The 16,041-nt window shown below is 33.2% G+C and overlaps 1 protein-coding gene across 1 annotated transcript in view; it reads left to right on the top strand.

The window, feature by feature from the left end:
• The window catches only part of LOC129257041 (macrophage mannose receptor 1-like), a 79,807-nt gene that overhangs the window by 24,720 nt on the left and 39,046 nt on the right, over positions 1-16,041 (top strand). Inside the window, exons 5-20 of the mRNA XM_064097345.1 lie at positions 1,885-2,102; positions 2,590-2,675; positions 2,867-2,979; positions 4,654-4,866; positions 5,943-6,062; positions 6,399-6,470; positions 7,169-7,201; positions 7,464-7,622; positions 8,678-8,766; positions 9,213-9,366; positions 9,954-9,992; positions 11,627-11,800; positions 12,527-12,643; positions 13,784-13,900; positions 14,160-14,387; positions 15,090-15,305. Coding sequence (XP_063953415.1) covers positions 1,885-2,102; positions 2,590-2,675; positions 2,867-2,979; positions 4,654-4,866; positions 5,943-6,062; positions 6,399-6,470; positions 7,169-7,201; positions 7,464-7,622; positions 8,678-8,766; positions 9,213-9,366; positions 9,954-9,992; positions 11,627-11,800; positions 12,527-12,643; positions 13,784-13,900; positions 14,160-14,387; positions 15,090-15,305 — 2,148 coding nt within the window. The remainder of the gene's footprint in view (positions 1-1,884; positions 2,103-2,589; positions 2,676-2,866; positions 2,980-4,653; positions 4,867-5,942; positions 6,063-6,398; positions 6,471-7,168; positions 7,202-7,463; positions 7,623-8,677; positions 8,767-9,212; positions 9,367-9,953; positions 9,993-11,626; positions 11,801-12,526; positions 12,644-13,783; positions 13,901-14,159; positions 14,388-15,089; positions 15,306-16,041) is intronic.

Here is a 16,041-nt window from a genome sequence, read left to right as displayed (position 1 = left end):
TGTTTCATTATTTTTTTCTTGATTGTATAAAGCTTGAGAGAATTGGCATGACGCAAAACCGTCATTGGAGAAGACAAACCCCGATTACGAACCATGGAATACCTCAATCACTCAATCACCAAACATGTGTTTCTTGACCTCGATGGGTCCGAAAAAACTAAACCACAATTACATACGCAGTGCGCCGATTCAAGCAAACTCGCTCGCCATCGCATGCAGTCATTTTTATTTCTCTTTAATCTTTTTAGTTTCCTTATTTCGGGTCCGATTTTCTTTGTTCGAAACTGAAAACATAATAACATTGGATTTCAAACTACAATATGCCTTTGAAAAGTACTTGATTAAATATAAAATAAAATAGTTGAATTCCGAAAGGCATACTACAGGCAGAGCTGCTCTTACATAATATCAGCTGTTGTCTATGGTCTACCCTTGGCTTGCCTGATAAGAGGGATTATCGGGGCAATACAGGGTTGATAGCGCTTGGAAATGAAATATGGATTCTCTCTTTCAGTTTCTGTCTCTCTCCTATCTCCTTTTACGTTTCTGTTTCCTCTTACGTTTCCTTCTTTACGTTTATATTTGTTTCTTTAAATGTTATTCTTGCTTTCTTTCTTCTTGCCTTCCTCAGCTCCTATCTTTCTTCCTTTTTTTATTGCATACGCAGCGTGACGATTCAATCAAACTCTGCGGCTCACCAGCGCATGCAATCATTTTTATTCTCTTTAACAATTTCTTTTTTCCAAGCCGATTTTCTTCGTTCGAAATTGAAATCATATGAACATTGAATATCAAAATACAATATGCCTTTGAAAACTTGATTAAATATCAAATACAATAATTTAATTCCAAAGGCCTACTACTGCTCTTACGTAATATCACAGCTGTTGTTTATGGTTTAACCCCGGGCTTGCGCCTGGGGAGGAGAAACGTTACATAAGAGGGATTATTTGATGATTTAGGGTTGATAGCGCTTGGGAATGAAATATCTTGGTTCCTCCAACAAGGATTTTGTTATCGGGGTATAGGCCCGCGTAGCAAAACCATTAGCTGGTGTGGCGAATTCTGCAACGAGGGTTTGACGTAATGGTATCTTTGACATCAATCATATTTGAAGCATTCATTTTGGACAGAACTTCTTATGGAAGCTCCCACTGATGACAGAGATACATTTAATTATATTTTTCATACAATAGTACCTGTTCATATGTTATATCATATTTCAGATTAATGGAGGTAGGTCAACATATTGCTGCTAATAGAAGTATAATAGCAACAAAATAATATATACTCTTAATATATTAATCTAATATGATTAAATTTTATATTGCAAACCTGATTTAGTTATTTAGGTTGAATATAAATACCATTATTACCTTGCAAGAAAAAGCCACAATCTTTGTTGAATAATGATGAACTATAACTTTTAAAATATTTCAGAATTCATAATTTCATATTATTAGAAGAATACAGCAAGAAATTTGGTGTTATCTTAAAAAAGTAAACAGCCTTTTGATATAAAAAAAAGCTTCATGATTACCTGAGATTTTTTTTTTTGGATTATGGTTTAAATTCAGTGAAATTTATACTGTAACTGTAGTATGAGTATGTAGACTTGAATTCAGTGATTGCATCTACCGGTAGTTGTTAGACTTTGTCATTAATTGCACTGACACTTTTTCAGTTTGTACATTTAGCGTAAATTAATATTTTTTTTACAAAGTTACATTAACTTTACATTTGAATTACACTGCCATTCAGTTGGAAATTTTTATGACTGTTGTTGACAAACTTGAATGGATGAAGATTTATTGCAAAATTCAAGTGAAGATCATTTGAAATGATATCTTCTGATTGTAGGATTTGTTTATCTTACGTTACTAGAGCTTCCTCTAGCTTGCGATGAAAGTACGAAGTGGTATGGTACAGCTGGACAGTGCTACAAGTACTATAGCTTTAAAAGATCATGGGTGAATGCTGACAACTACTGTCGTTCCGTAGGGGGAACTCTTATTTCAGTAAATTCTGAAGAAGAGCAAACCTTGGTTGCTAATCAAGTCAGTGTGTCACTGAAAAATGTTTGGCTTGGCTTGAGTGATACGGTAAGATATATTTAAAGGGTCATATCTCCACTTTCATGATTATGATATTATTCACATGAAGATTATCATGGTAAAATGAAATATAATGACAAAGATAATTTATTGGTCAAAATTTTCAACTTTTCTTTTTCTTTGAATTTTATTCCCTCATTATGTATTCCAAAGAAAAGGCCGAAAAAATATACGGCAGTCAATAGTATATTTTGTCCAGTGCGAGTTTAAAAGGATTGCAATTTAACAATTCCTTAAAACATGATAGTAAAGTAGAGATTAATTTTGCAAATGACTACCGGTAACTGTAAATCAATTTGGTATGAGCTAGCAGGGAGTATAGGATGATCTTCAAAGTCAATTATTTCATGTAAAAATTTGTCCCAATATCAGAATGACTTTAATAGACAGTGTCATGTAATCATTTTTCCCACTTGAAAATGCAAGTTATTCCTTTGATTAATTTTTTTGCCATATTCTTAAATTCTGAATATAGGTTGGTGGAGCTGCTGGTAACTACAAGTGGTCAACTGGAGAATCTCTTTCATATTCTAATTGGGGGACAGGTCAACCAGACAATCGGTGAGTTATTCTTAACAGACGTGTGATGATATTTGATGGTGATGATGATGATGATAATAATGATGAATATTTATAAGGTGCCTATTAAAAAAAAATCTAATTTCTTAAATGTAGAGTAGCCAGGGCCTACTTTTTCCTCCCTACTTTCTCTTCAGGTAAAATGCTTTCACCTTGTTTGTTTGTTTGTATAGTTTCTTCACATCTGGAGGGGACTGTGCAGAAATATTGGAATCGGATCCAGATGGAAAATGGAGCACTGATGTATGTACCACAGCCAAAAATTTCATGTGTGAGAGACCAGAAGGTAAGATATCAGTGGTAATTTTTTTCAATCAGATAAGTACATTTACAAAATAACTTGTATAGCTTTAATTATGTTTATTCTGTACAGTCATGGTTTATTTCTGAGATTTTGAAGTAGAGTTCATATTGCCAAAAGATCAACATTTTAGTTCTCAAAAAGGAAAGGTATTATGCTTATTTGCTAGTTTAGAGAGGAGTTGAGTACTTAATAGTCTTCAATAGAAGATGATAGTACAAAAGATTTGTTGAAACTATTTCATCATGATTTGAATCATATCAACATCATGGTCTTGACCCTTAATTATATGTTCATGTAATAAAGTACAACAACTATTGAAAACTATTTATTTTACTGTACTATGACTCCTTATAAAGTAGATGTGTTTTAATGAAATTGTTCACTTGTGATACTTTAAAAAAAATGTTTTTGTCAAGTTTTTTATTTTTAATTTGTCTAAAATATGAAGATTTTTTGGGGAAAATGACACAATATTTTTCAGCTCCTGATGGCAAAGCATTGTGATGAATGGGCATGACATACTCATTTGTTTGATATCAAATTCATCATGATAGCACAAATATTTTATAAGATACAGTGAATTTTATGGTGTTTAGCAAATGTCAACTTTTCTTTGTATGTAAACTTCTGGCCTCAACTTTATATATTGATAAACAAATTGGAATTTAAGCTCATGATAAAACATCAGTATCAAAAATCCATATTGTGCAGAGAAAATGGCCAAATTTGTACAAACAGCTTTTAATTGGTAAAAAAAAAGAAGAATTTGACCATTATTGAATCCGGATTGACACTTTTCAGATCACTCTTGACAAATGAAAATTTAAAATGTTGTTAAACTATAGTCATTAATGAGTATATATATATGAGATTAGTGTTCATACATGCCCATTCGAGTTTTATGAGTTACATTCCAAGACTACTGCATTTTTTTTGCAAGCCCCAAAAAGGTAAGAAATGTGTAAACTGCTCATAAACTGCATATACCTTAATACTTTAGATTCAGGATAACATCTAGGTGATGTTCAGTTTATTAAAGAAATAATGATAAAAAAAGGAAAATTTCAAATGATCCTGAATGCATGCTTGCCACATTGTGTGGGCACTCATCCAATATATACAAGGTTATAATATAACCTTTTCCTTGGTAACCCTTGTGTGATGAAATAGGTTTGGAAATGTTTGGAACATTTTCAGCTTATATTCTCTTGACCTTGCGGATAACTGCTTGATTTCATTGCACAGTTTCTAATAAAATTATTTATCATAAGCCTTAATTGGCCAAAACTAAATTTCTCAATTTATTACTTTTTCTTTTAAAAATAGATATATGCTACATTTCAACTTTCTACCAACAGGAATATGCTTGTAATTACAATTATTGAGTGCTTGAAACATCGCCTGGTTTATAATGAAATACAGATCATAAATGAATATACATGAATATTTTTTTTGGTTACAATACTGATGTTTTAAAGACTTGTGTGTAGTATGCATTGTATGTTTTATAAACTCTGTAAAGGCAAGATGGTTGCATACTGCAAGTGGGCACTGGTTAGATTTTAAAACAAAATCCAACCAGTTCAATGGGTAAACCAACACACTTATAACTTCATTAACAATAATAGCATGAGACTATAAACATTCAAACTACAGGTTATTGTCCGGCGGGATGGCATCTCTATCGCGGCCACTGCTACCAATTCAACATACAACATCCAACAAAATGGAAGACAGCCAAGTTTACTTGTGAGGCACAGGGTGCCTATCTCTTAACCAGCTTAAATTCAGCAGAGAATACCTATATCGTGAATCAAATGAAGGATTATCATGATATTGGAGTAGAAAGTTCATGGCTAGGTCTGTCAGGTAAGCTGATATCATTCATTTGCCACATCAGATCCTAACAATCAGAGTAGAGTGTAATAGAATATAACTTTTAGATTAGAAAAGAAAGAATATAATAAATGTTAATGGAATTTAATCAAATGCAACACTATGCATTTACAATACATTACAATGCAATACATTACCATGCAATATATTTCAAAGTGATATAATACAGTGCAAAAAAAACTACACTACAATTGTGGCAAAAGAATACAAAAATTCAATTCAATACAATTCAGTGCAATAATTTTTTTATAAACATACAATGGGTGAATTGTACATTTAACAGAATTTACAGAAAGGAATTCTACCATTACTTAATGATATTTTACCATTATGTAATTTTTGTTTATACATGTATTTGAAATAGCATAATGGAATATTAGAGAAAGATAAGGTATTTATATGGAAGATAATGAAAAGGTAGATCTGTTAGGTTGGTTATATTAGATACAGTCAATAATGGTGGTGGATGTATGATTGCAGTAGCAAGAAGATGCAGATTGTGATGAATAAAGTTCAATAAGCTGGCTTTGATCCTAGCTGGTGGAAGGTTAACAATGATAACACAAGGCAAGATTTATGAATGTTATAAAGACAGTAGAAGGTATCTTGAGGAGAATAGAAAGAGCCTTGATACAAACATATGTGGTGTTAAAATTTGTAATAGAAAGAACACAAGTGAGCTCATAGAAGAGTTGGGCTTGGAAGAAACTGGTGAAGTGGTAAAAAGAAATGGTGTGAGATGGATGGGCCATGTAGCGAGGAGGGAAGATTATGAATTTCTGAATAGAACATGGGCTCTAGAAGCATGATAGGAGAAGGAAGATCATTTGAAGACAACATGGATAGGTATAGTAAAGGAGAAAAGCAGTATGTTAATCAGTGTATCTGGTGTGTTGCCTATATATATACTCAGAATGAGGAGGATACTCAAGACAGAAAGAAGTGGGAGGGAGTGGTGTGAGAGTCAGTAAATCTTCATCAGAGGGGAACTGGTAACTGAAATAAGTGATGTTGTCTATGATTATTGTACAATATTTTCTTTTATGCAGATACTGAAACTGATGGTTCATTTGTATGGGTTGAGGGTAGTTCTCTTAGCTACACAAACTGGGATATTGGACAGCCAGTCAACACAGCCAATAATGAAGATTGTATATATATTACCACAGGTGAAAAAGAAAATACATTGCTCGTATGTAAATTTTGTGCAATATTCTCTGAGGTGTTTCAGTTGTTAAGGTTTATTCACACATATTAATGCTATGAATGGGTCATCGATATCATAATTTGTGATTTTATTTTGTTCTCACACTTACATGTTTCAAAAGGAAATAAATTCATAACCTATCTTATCCTAAGCTTGGGCATAGATTGACTATTGGGGAACTGATTTTTTTTAATTTAATTTTTTCCTCTTATAGGTCAAAGAAAATGCTTGAAAGTATGATTGTGATTATTTGCTTGATATTCTTGAAATCAATCAAACCTTTGTTTTTTGGTCATAGGTGATGGAACTGGCAAATGGAGTTCTAAGAATTGTGTATTAGAAAATCCCTACATTTGCAAAATCAAAGCTAGTAAGTACAATTGCAGTTTATTATATTTAATATACATGTACCACACCTTTCATGTTTAAAGTCTGAGGGCTAAGTTATTGTGATATTGATGACATAATGTTTTTTTTAATGAGCCAACATTCTTTCAGGGGGTATACATGGCATATGGGGAAAGTTCATTAAAAAAACTGCCAGCGAGCAAAAATTGTGACCTTATTACAAAAATCTAATTTTGTGATAGGTTTGTCATAATATTCAGGAAGTAAGAACATAAATTACCCTTTTCTTTTTCTCCCTTTTTTCCCCTTCATCATTAAACTTTTGGGGGTCCACAGCCCCCAAGCCCCCATCAGTGTGATGTATGATCAATTGTAATTTCCTGCACATTCCACATACTAAACATGATGAAATGAAGCTTATCAAGAAACAAATACATTTTACCCAGGATGGATATGTGTGATATTGTTTAATTAAAAGTGAAATAACTTCATTGTATTCTAACAAAATTAATTCTTTGACTTATTTTGGTTGTGCTCTTCTTTTTATTTTATGTGTTTCTTCATTTCATTCTTTATAAGCTGAGTCTGTCAAAGCTGTAAAGTAAACCTGGTTAAACATTTTCATTAAATATCACTCTAGATGGAAATCATTCCCATTCATACAGAAATAATCCTTCTAGTTTAAAGTCTTTGGGTATTATTTACTCTTCTTCTTAATAGGTATACCAATTACTCCATTGGATCCTGAAATAGGTAAGTTATTTTGCCCTTTGTAGTGTATTATCTTTTTCAAAACATAAACATAACTGCTTATCTTTTTCTAACTTATGATAGGTTGCAAGATTACGTGTGATCAATATTTGAGCTTAGAAATCAATTACATCATGTAAATCTTTACTAGAATGGTCCATATTATAAAATAGCTAAAAGGGAAGGGGGCAGTTATCATTTTGTCTTTGAAGTCAATGAATTACTGTACACAAAGACAAATATATTTTCTTTATCATTTATACAGGTGTGCGTACTTGTGATGATGGTTGGACACTGAACGGTGTTTCATGTTTTTACTTTGTTCGCAAGGGATACCTATATAACGATGCAGAAGAAAATTGCAAAACCTTAGGAGGCCACCTTGCCAGCATTCACTCTCAACGAGAGCAAAATTTTCTTTCAAGTAAGATTTTGTTACAATATTTCGGGATTTTTTAAGTGAATATGTAATGTAAATGATATATTTTGATTATTGGCTAGGTTCACGATTTCATTAATGAGGGGAGGAGGCACACAGACTTGTTCTTCTGAGTGTTCCGAGAAGGATGAAAACATGGTTTTCTCAGAAGAAAACCACCAAAAATCTAGCTAATAAGATAAAAAAATATGAAAGGGTTATCAGATGAAAAGGGTGTCTTTTGTGGGGGGGGGGGGGGGGTGGGAGGTGAGGCTCAGCTAGATAGAGGGAGTCAAATGTATGAATTTGGGTTACTGATTTAAAAAGGGGGAGGAGGAATCCACCTTGATCTGCGTCTGAATTACAGTAACTTATTTTTTAATGAGTTTTTTCATCTCTTTTTTGACTTTTTTTCTTATTTTCACCAAGTTTATTGAAGAATCTATTTGAAACATACAGTAGTTTTGCTAAAATGAATTAACTTTAGCTACTGTAAGTGAAATAATCATATCTTTATGAATAAGAATAGGAAACTCCATTTGCATTGACTTTGTACTCAAAATTACATTCTTGATTAATTTTGTCTCTGATATGCATACAAAATGTTGCATGATTTCGTAATTGTATACCTTGGTGTCGTTAATTTGATCTAAAAAACTGTGCAAGACTTGAAAGTATAAAGTCAGTGAGTGGCACAGTAAAAATTTCATTGGGCAGAATAGCTGTGGAAAATATGAATATTAATTGATTTGTGCAATGGTACAAATGTTTGACATTCAGCCTCCCATTTGCTCGCGTACAACAAGCTAAGTAGGCGTTGTACAACTGAAGATATAACCACAAAGTGGTGAGAGAGTATTGAAAATCAATATTTCAATTTTTTGCATTGAATCAGAAAATTATTATCCCATGCAAAAAATATTTTCTTACAGAAACCCTGCCGTTTTCACTCTATCAGATTAATATGGATTTTTTTTCTTTTTACAAAAATTGAAATATACTTAAGATGTTGTTATATTTAAGGGTATAAGTAAAGGAAATATGTTTATGTCATTTTTTAGTGCGAGCGAGGATGGGTGGAGCTTACCTCTGGATTGGTTTCCATGACTACAACACTGAAAATGTATTTTCTTGGACAGATGGAACACCGGTAATTACTATCAAATACAAAAATTGATTTTGAAAAAGTATTTAAGTTGCCATTAAAGCCCCATAGTCACTCTGAAGAGTGCTTGAGGCATATTTAAAGTGTCACAAATAATTAAATAAGTACATTATCAAAACTAAAACATTTTTTCATCAACTCTCAGCCTTGGAATAAAAGTTGTATTGGCTTCTAATCATATTACATCCCATAATAAGACTGCTATGATGTCATTCTGTTTAGAAATTGTTCATTTTTTCAATGTCATTAATATTCATACAATAATTGGGAACTTCTTTTCTTAAGATTTACCTCATATGAATATTCATGTCAGTTTCTACAACCCTTAGATTGCAGTTCTTAAGTGTTTGTGTGGCGCACCTGGGCTTAACTTTTTCCTTAGCCCTATTGTGTATTTTAAGAAATTTAATCCAAATGATATTTTTTTACAGAATGATTTTCAAAATTGGGCCAATGGTCAACCTGATAATTGGAAGTCAGGAGAAGATGCTGTTCACATGAGAACCAATGAGGTTGATGCTGGAAAGTGGAATGACATCGATGGAGATACACAGAAACTTGCATCTGTTTGCAAGAAGCCAAGTAGTAAGTACATCTCTGAAAATTTATTTCCTTTAATTGTTGAATGCCAAACAGGGTAGCAGCAATCCCCATCTTTTAAAGTGGTGTGAAGTACATTATCCCATGACATATGTTATGCTCAGAAGGAGGCAAGATGGGATTCAAAAGATAATGGGGGAAATTCTAAAAATTTGTGTACAAAACAAATGGAGAGTTGTCCACAAAATCTGATTCTGAAGCATGGTGGCCAAGGCTTCTCTGCCTTCTGAGCTGTCTCCTCATTTAATGAATTATTTCTATTTCTTGTATATTCCTTTATCAATATGTTTTGTAAATGTTATTTTTAATCTATGAATGAAATAAATGCATATGAATAAATGAATGAATGAATGAACGAATGAATGGATGAATGAATGAATTTGAGGATCCCCATAGAAAGTACAACAATTAGACTTTTTAAACCTCCATAACTTGCTTATTTCATAACTAATTTTGATGAAAACCTCTTTTAAGTTGTTCCTCTCATTTTACTCTTTCCAATAAGATTTCTTCTCTTCTTGGGTTTTGGTTTCCTTTAATAAAGTATTGCCTTTTTTTGTCTATGATCTTAGGTGATGGATCTTCTGTCAATCCTCCTGTTGTACCAACTCGTAAGTATGAACATATTAAAACATATACATATTAAAATATGTATGTTGAGATTGAGATTGTCTTTGAGTAAAGATAGACTCATAGGTATTCAACTAGCACTTCTCAAGAGCAAATGTAAGAATGAGCAGGAGACGAAAGTCATAGTAAGTTAAATGGAAGCTAAAAGAAACAAACTTCCAGCACACACAAAAAAATGTCCTGAGGTCAGTTTGGCTGTCAGAAAATGGAGGACAGCAAAACAGAGGCTTAGTGCCAGTTAGTTGGCACAACATGCTGTCAGGTTATCTATCACATTGTGTTTTTTTTCTTCCAGATAACTAAAGAACGGTTTGACAAATTAATTTGTAAACTTTGTCCAAATATGCATGCATGTAGGGCTGTTACGGCACATTTTGGTAAATTACCAAAATTTGCAATTTACCAAAATGTGCCGTATCAGGGGGTGACAATGATCTGATTAGGTTTTGGGTATCAAAGTCAAAGGTTGTAAAGGTCATTTCTTTGACAATTTGATTTTGATTTGGCAGTGATAGAGGCATGAATATCAACTGTGTGCATTTGGAGAATCCATCTAATTATATATATTGTTGTATCAAACATCTTTCTGTAAAGGTAATGAAACTGATACAAGGGATCCACGCTCAGATCCTCTTTTCTGTATATATATCATTTTGTAGAATATTTATTCCTAATTTTTTTCAAGGAAAGAATGCTCTAAAAAAGATATAGAACTAAGAAGCTTTGATATATTTTCCTAAAATTGCTTGCATTACACGTTTGATAGTAAGTAGATCTAAATAAGTTAGTGTTATACATTTGCTTGTGAAATGTGCAGAGATATCTTTTGAAATATTAACTGGCTTTATGCTCAAGTTGTCATTTATTGTTTTTTTATCTTTTGATCTATACTATAAGAATATTTTAATATGAGGCTGCACCCTACAAGCTCCGCTTTTTTAGTAGCCTCCTTGATTCCCAACATGTTTGTATAATGATCTGGACAAAGTTCGGTAGAGACCTAGTAATCACGTTTCCTGTTAGTCTGTTGGTTTGTTAACAAAAATCCTAAAGTTTTTGTTCAACTTGCTCTCATTTCTTTATTTCTGCATCAATTATGTTGACACTTGGCTCATATGACCCTTGGGTAATACCATATGTGTGTCCATGAGGATGATGGGGCCAAAGGTCATCTAGGGTCAAACAGTCCAGTTTTTTTTTTTAAATTGCTCTCATTTCTTTATTTTTTGCATGAATTATTAAGGTGATGGGCTCAAAGCTCATCTAGGGGTCGAAAGGTCGAGTTTTTGTTCAAATTGCTGTCATTTCTTTATATCTACATCAATAGTGTTTACCCTTGGTACAAATGACCATTGGTTAATACCACATGTGTATGTTTATGAGGATGATAAGGTCGAAAGATCATATTGGATATTTTATCAACATGATATCAGGTGAGACTGGTGGTTTGTGAACCACCTTGTTTTATTGAGAAATCTGCTGTTTTATTGTTTTGTAATATACGAATCCAATTGTGAACGTTGGAAATATAAAAAAATGAAATGAAATGTTATCTTTCTGATGTGTATTTCTACATGTTATTATTCTAAATGTTTTCCATATTTGTCAATCACAGCTGCCTTTGACCCTCGTTGTGGCAATGGATGGGATTATGATGAGACTAGTGAAAACTGTTATCTGTTCAAGTATAGCGAGTACAAAAGCTGGTTAGATGCTAGAGAATATTGCCAGACACAAGGTGGAGACTTGGCAAGTATAACAAGCCCAGCTGAACAAAGTTACATAAATGGTGAGAGCATTTCATTTTTTATTTCCTCGCCTGCATAGCATAGCGAGATTGTAGGCGCTGCTTTTCCAATGGCGGGAGAGAAGGCGGCATCAACGTCAATCTTAACCAACGTTAAGTGTTTAATATGTCATCATAACTTAGAAAATATGTATGTAAGGTCATGTAAGGCCAGTGAACTTAGGCCATAATGGGCGTATTTGTTGAATTGCAATCATAAATTTGAAAGTTTATGGATCTAGTTCATGAAACGTGGTCAAAAGGGTAATCAATACACTGATCGTCTTACGTGTGTGTTTCATGTAGGTCACATGATCAAGTTCAAAGGTAATTTAGGGTCAATGAATATACTTTTTTATAATCATATGAATGGTGTTTTTGTGAATAATTATTCAATAAATGTTTTCAAAGTCAGCACTGGTGGTAAATTGAATCGTGTAATGCAGGCGAGACTGCCAGAGGCATTACACTTGTTTAATATACTGTAAAGATCTCATCTGGACATTTTATGAGTATATAGTCTACTCATGAGTAATATATTATTGTACTAAACTTATCAATTATTATAACACTCATGAATATAATGATTCAAGTATAATTGTAGTAATGAGGGCAATGGTAGGCCTATTGGTTGTGATCACAATAAATATAAGGAGGAGAAAAGAACAGTGAAGTAGTTGAGGAAGAGGAAGTATAAACCTTGGTCTTTACCTGATATTTCTTTAACAGGCAGGCTTTTCTTTACCACTGAGAATGACATGTGGATTGGAGGAACAGATTTCACCAAAGAAGGAGGATGGGAATGGACTGATGGATCAGGGTTTGCCTATCTTAACTGGGCCCCCGGTAAGTTATTCTCATATCTAACAAGCAATTTAGATATTGTACTTTGATCAATAATAATTTCTCATGAACCCCCCCCCAAAAAAAAAAAAAACAAGCAAACAAAAACATAAACAACTCATCTCACAAAATGTAGATACTTCATATAAAGTGATGAAGCTTTGATTTTTTTTAAAGTTATACTTGAAAAAATAGAATAATTGGGATATATATATAGGGGAAGGCGGGGTAAATTGAGCATAGGGGCAAGTTGAGCCACCGCCCCCAGGCCAATAATGAATGAGTCAGACATTATGGTGGTGTCATGTATTGATGACCCATTACATAACCATTAACCCCACCACATTGTTTTCAACTTTGAAACAAAAAGTATATTTTTAGAGGGAAAAATACAAATTTCAGCCAAAAAAGTAAAAAAGGGTGTGAAATAGATAAGTGTTTTTTACACACACACTTCTTTACATATAATAAAGCATAAGAACAACATTGTCAGTCCAGGTATGGATCTTCATTCTTGTCACAGTCTTTTACATAATGGATACAAAAGAAATGTGTGGATGCGAAATTATCGCATTAAGTTTGGACTGGGGTAAGTTGAGCCAGCAAACATGGGGCAAGTTCAGCCATGGTAATTCTTATGGTAATGTAAACAAAAACACAATCAAACCTTAAAAAGCCATCGATATGCAGGCAGAAAAGAGCAAATTCACATGACAGTTTTTTTACTTTTAGAGAATGTTGGTATTTTTAGAGAATTAGCAAGTGAAAAGACTTTAAATAAAAAATTGACATGCTGGTTCTTCCCGCATACATTTTGTACATAGTTTTTGTGGCTCAACTTACCCTCAAAGGTGGCACAACTTACCCCATAGATGGGGCAAGTTGTGCCACTTGACATCGTTTTTTTCAAAGGTCACAACGACTTTCAGTGTGGGGGTAGAAAGTTGTATATAGGTGAAAAATATTTCCCAAGAATCATATTTAAAGGCAAGGTACTTATTTCTACAATATTATTAGTCATATCAATTCTATCTTGCAAAATGCAAAAAGTGTCACAACTTACCCCGCCTTCTCCTACACGTAATGAAAAGTTTTTCTAACTTCACCAGTCAGCGTCAAAATACTCTGATAAATTTATTTCAGATGAACCCAACAACGTAGGAAGCAGCGGTGAACATTGCATGGAAATCTTCACCAAGACAGATACTTGGAATGATAACCAATGTGAGATACAGAGGGGATTCATCTGCAAGAAAAATGGTATGATATGTTAGTCATTTTATTAGAGAATTTAGACAGATTAGTCAATTTAATGAGTTTATTTAGTTCAGTTTATTGTATTGTCTTCAATATTGTGAGCAGTTTTTGTCATGAAACAACATGTTGTTATCGTTTCAGACTGTAATATTCTACTTCTCCTTATTGTTTTTCTCCATTGTCTTCTATATGTCTCCATGTTCTTTTTGTCTCCCTTTTTCATATATTATTATTATTACAATTCAATATTTGACATCTACAGGCTATTTAACAACGCACTTCTATGTGACATTTCACAACTACTTGAATGGTCCCGGTCAATTGGTTTTATCTGGAGTTTACCCCGATGAGTGTGCGTCCCGGTGTGTTAAGATGACTGATTTCACTTGTAAGTCATTCAATTACAACCGAGTATCCCATGAATGTACATTCAATGATGGCTCAACCTCAACACCCATGTCTGATGGCAACATGGACTACTATCAAAGATGTGAGTTTTGTCATCGATTCTTATTCACAATTTGTTTATAATTGTTGAGGAGGCATATTGACACCTTTTTAAAGTAAGGAGGACAAGAAAAATTTCAATTGATAAAGTGGAAAGCCAGCTATTTAACGCTTCCCTTTTCAAACATGATGCAGAATAGAGAGAATAAAATGGAAAGGATTTTGGGGGAGTTTTATATAGTTGAAATCGTGTCTAATATGCAGAGATTAACATGAGGCTGCTTTGCCCATATCAAAGCTATATTTGTATTAAAATGATGGTGATATTATTTAATGGAATTAAGAAAATATGAACCAATTGAATAATAACAATCCAATTCATTGTAACACCCTGTAAGATCTAAGGAGATGAAGATGATAAATACGCTATGAATGATAAGTGCATAGTATAAAATGTTGATCAAAATTATCGGATGTGAGAATGTATAATGTATGAACACATCTGAATAGGTAATGCACAGGAGAAAAGTACATAATGTGAATGCCAAATGGAAATAGATGATTCATAAATTCTATACAATATTGAGTCAAATACGTGTACTAAATAAGAACTGAAAAGCTGAACAATTGTAAACCCAAATATGAAATGAAATGTCTTCAATTCTTATAAATCTTTACTGAAGTCTGGATATGAATTGTGTAAATGTTTTATTTGTATATCTCTAATGATTTGTGGATTACCCAGTGATGGATGTGAGAGATCCAGCTGTTACAACCCTTGGTCCTGGTTTCCGATGTCCGGAAGGATGGTCAGGGTATGGTGATGACTGTTACTTCATGTACATCCAATCAAAACTAACCTACTCTGAGATTCGCCAGAAGTGTCAGGATTTAGGTGGAGACCTAGCATCAATTCATGACATCAATGAGAACAGCTTCATCCAAGCTCTGGCACGTGAAAGTAAGTATCTTCTTAGCTATTTAATGCAAAGCATTTGTGATAGAATACAAATATAAAATAATACTTTTGATTGGTTCCCAGTCAGTAAGTTGGACTAAGTGTATATACAACAATGATCTTGATTGGATGTTACCATTTAGCAATTGATTACAAAGGTTTTGATACAGAACTGTGATTGACATGCAAAGGTCAATATCAGATAATTCAGTGTCTTTTGTCAGACTGAATTCTTTATTATCTAGGTCAAAGGTAGGGTCTCTGGGTTACTCTTTATTAAAATTGATCGCCCATGGAGGATATAAACTTTACTTTAATGTTTTTCTTTATTTCTCATTGAAATGAGTCCCTAGTTAAATATTTACAGTCAATTAATAATAAAAAAAAACCTTTGTCTTATATGTACTGTCAATTACTGAAAGCAAATTTAGTTTTTGTCTCACCTGCGAAGCAGAGTGAGACTATAGGCGCCGCTTTTCCGACGGCGACGGCGGCGTCAACACCAAATCTTAACCGAAGGTTAAGTTTTATAAATGACGGCATAACTTAGAAAGTATATAGACCTAGTTCATGAAACTTGGCCATAAGGTTAATCAAGTATTACTAAACATCCTGACCTAGTTTCAGGTCACATGACCAAGGTCAAAGGTCATTTAGGGTCAATGAACGTAGACCATGTTGGGGGAATCAACATCAAAATCTTAACCTAAGGTTAAGTTTTTGAAATGTCATCATAACT

This window comes from Lytechinus pictus, chromosome 3 (assembly GCF_037042905.1).
Source record: "Lytechinus pictus isolate F3 Inbred chromosome 3, Lp3.0, whole genome shotgun sequence".
NCBI classification, from domain to species: Eukaryota; Metazoa; Echinodermata; class Echinoidea; order Temnopleuroida; family Toxopneustidae; genus Lytechinus; species Lytechinus pictus.
Note: the sequence above shows the minus strand (reverse complement) of the source record. Positions and strands in the feature narration are given on the sequence as shown.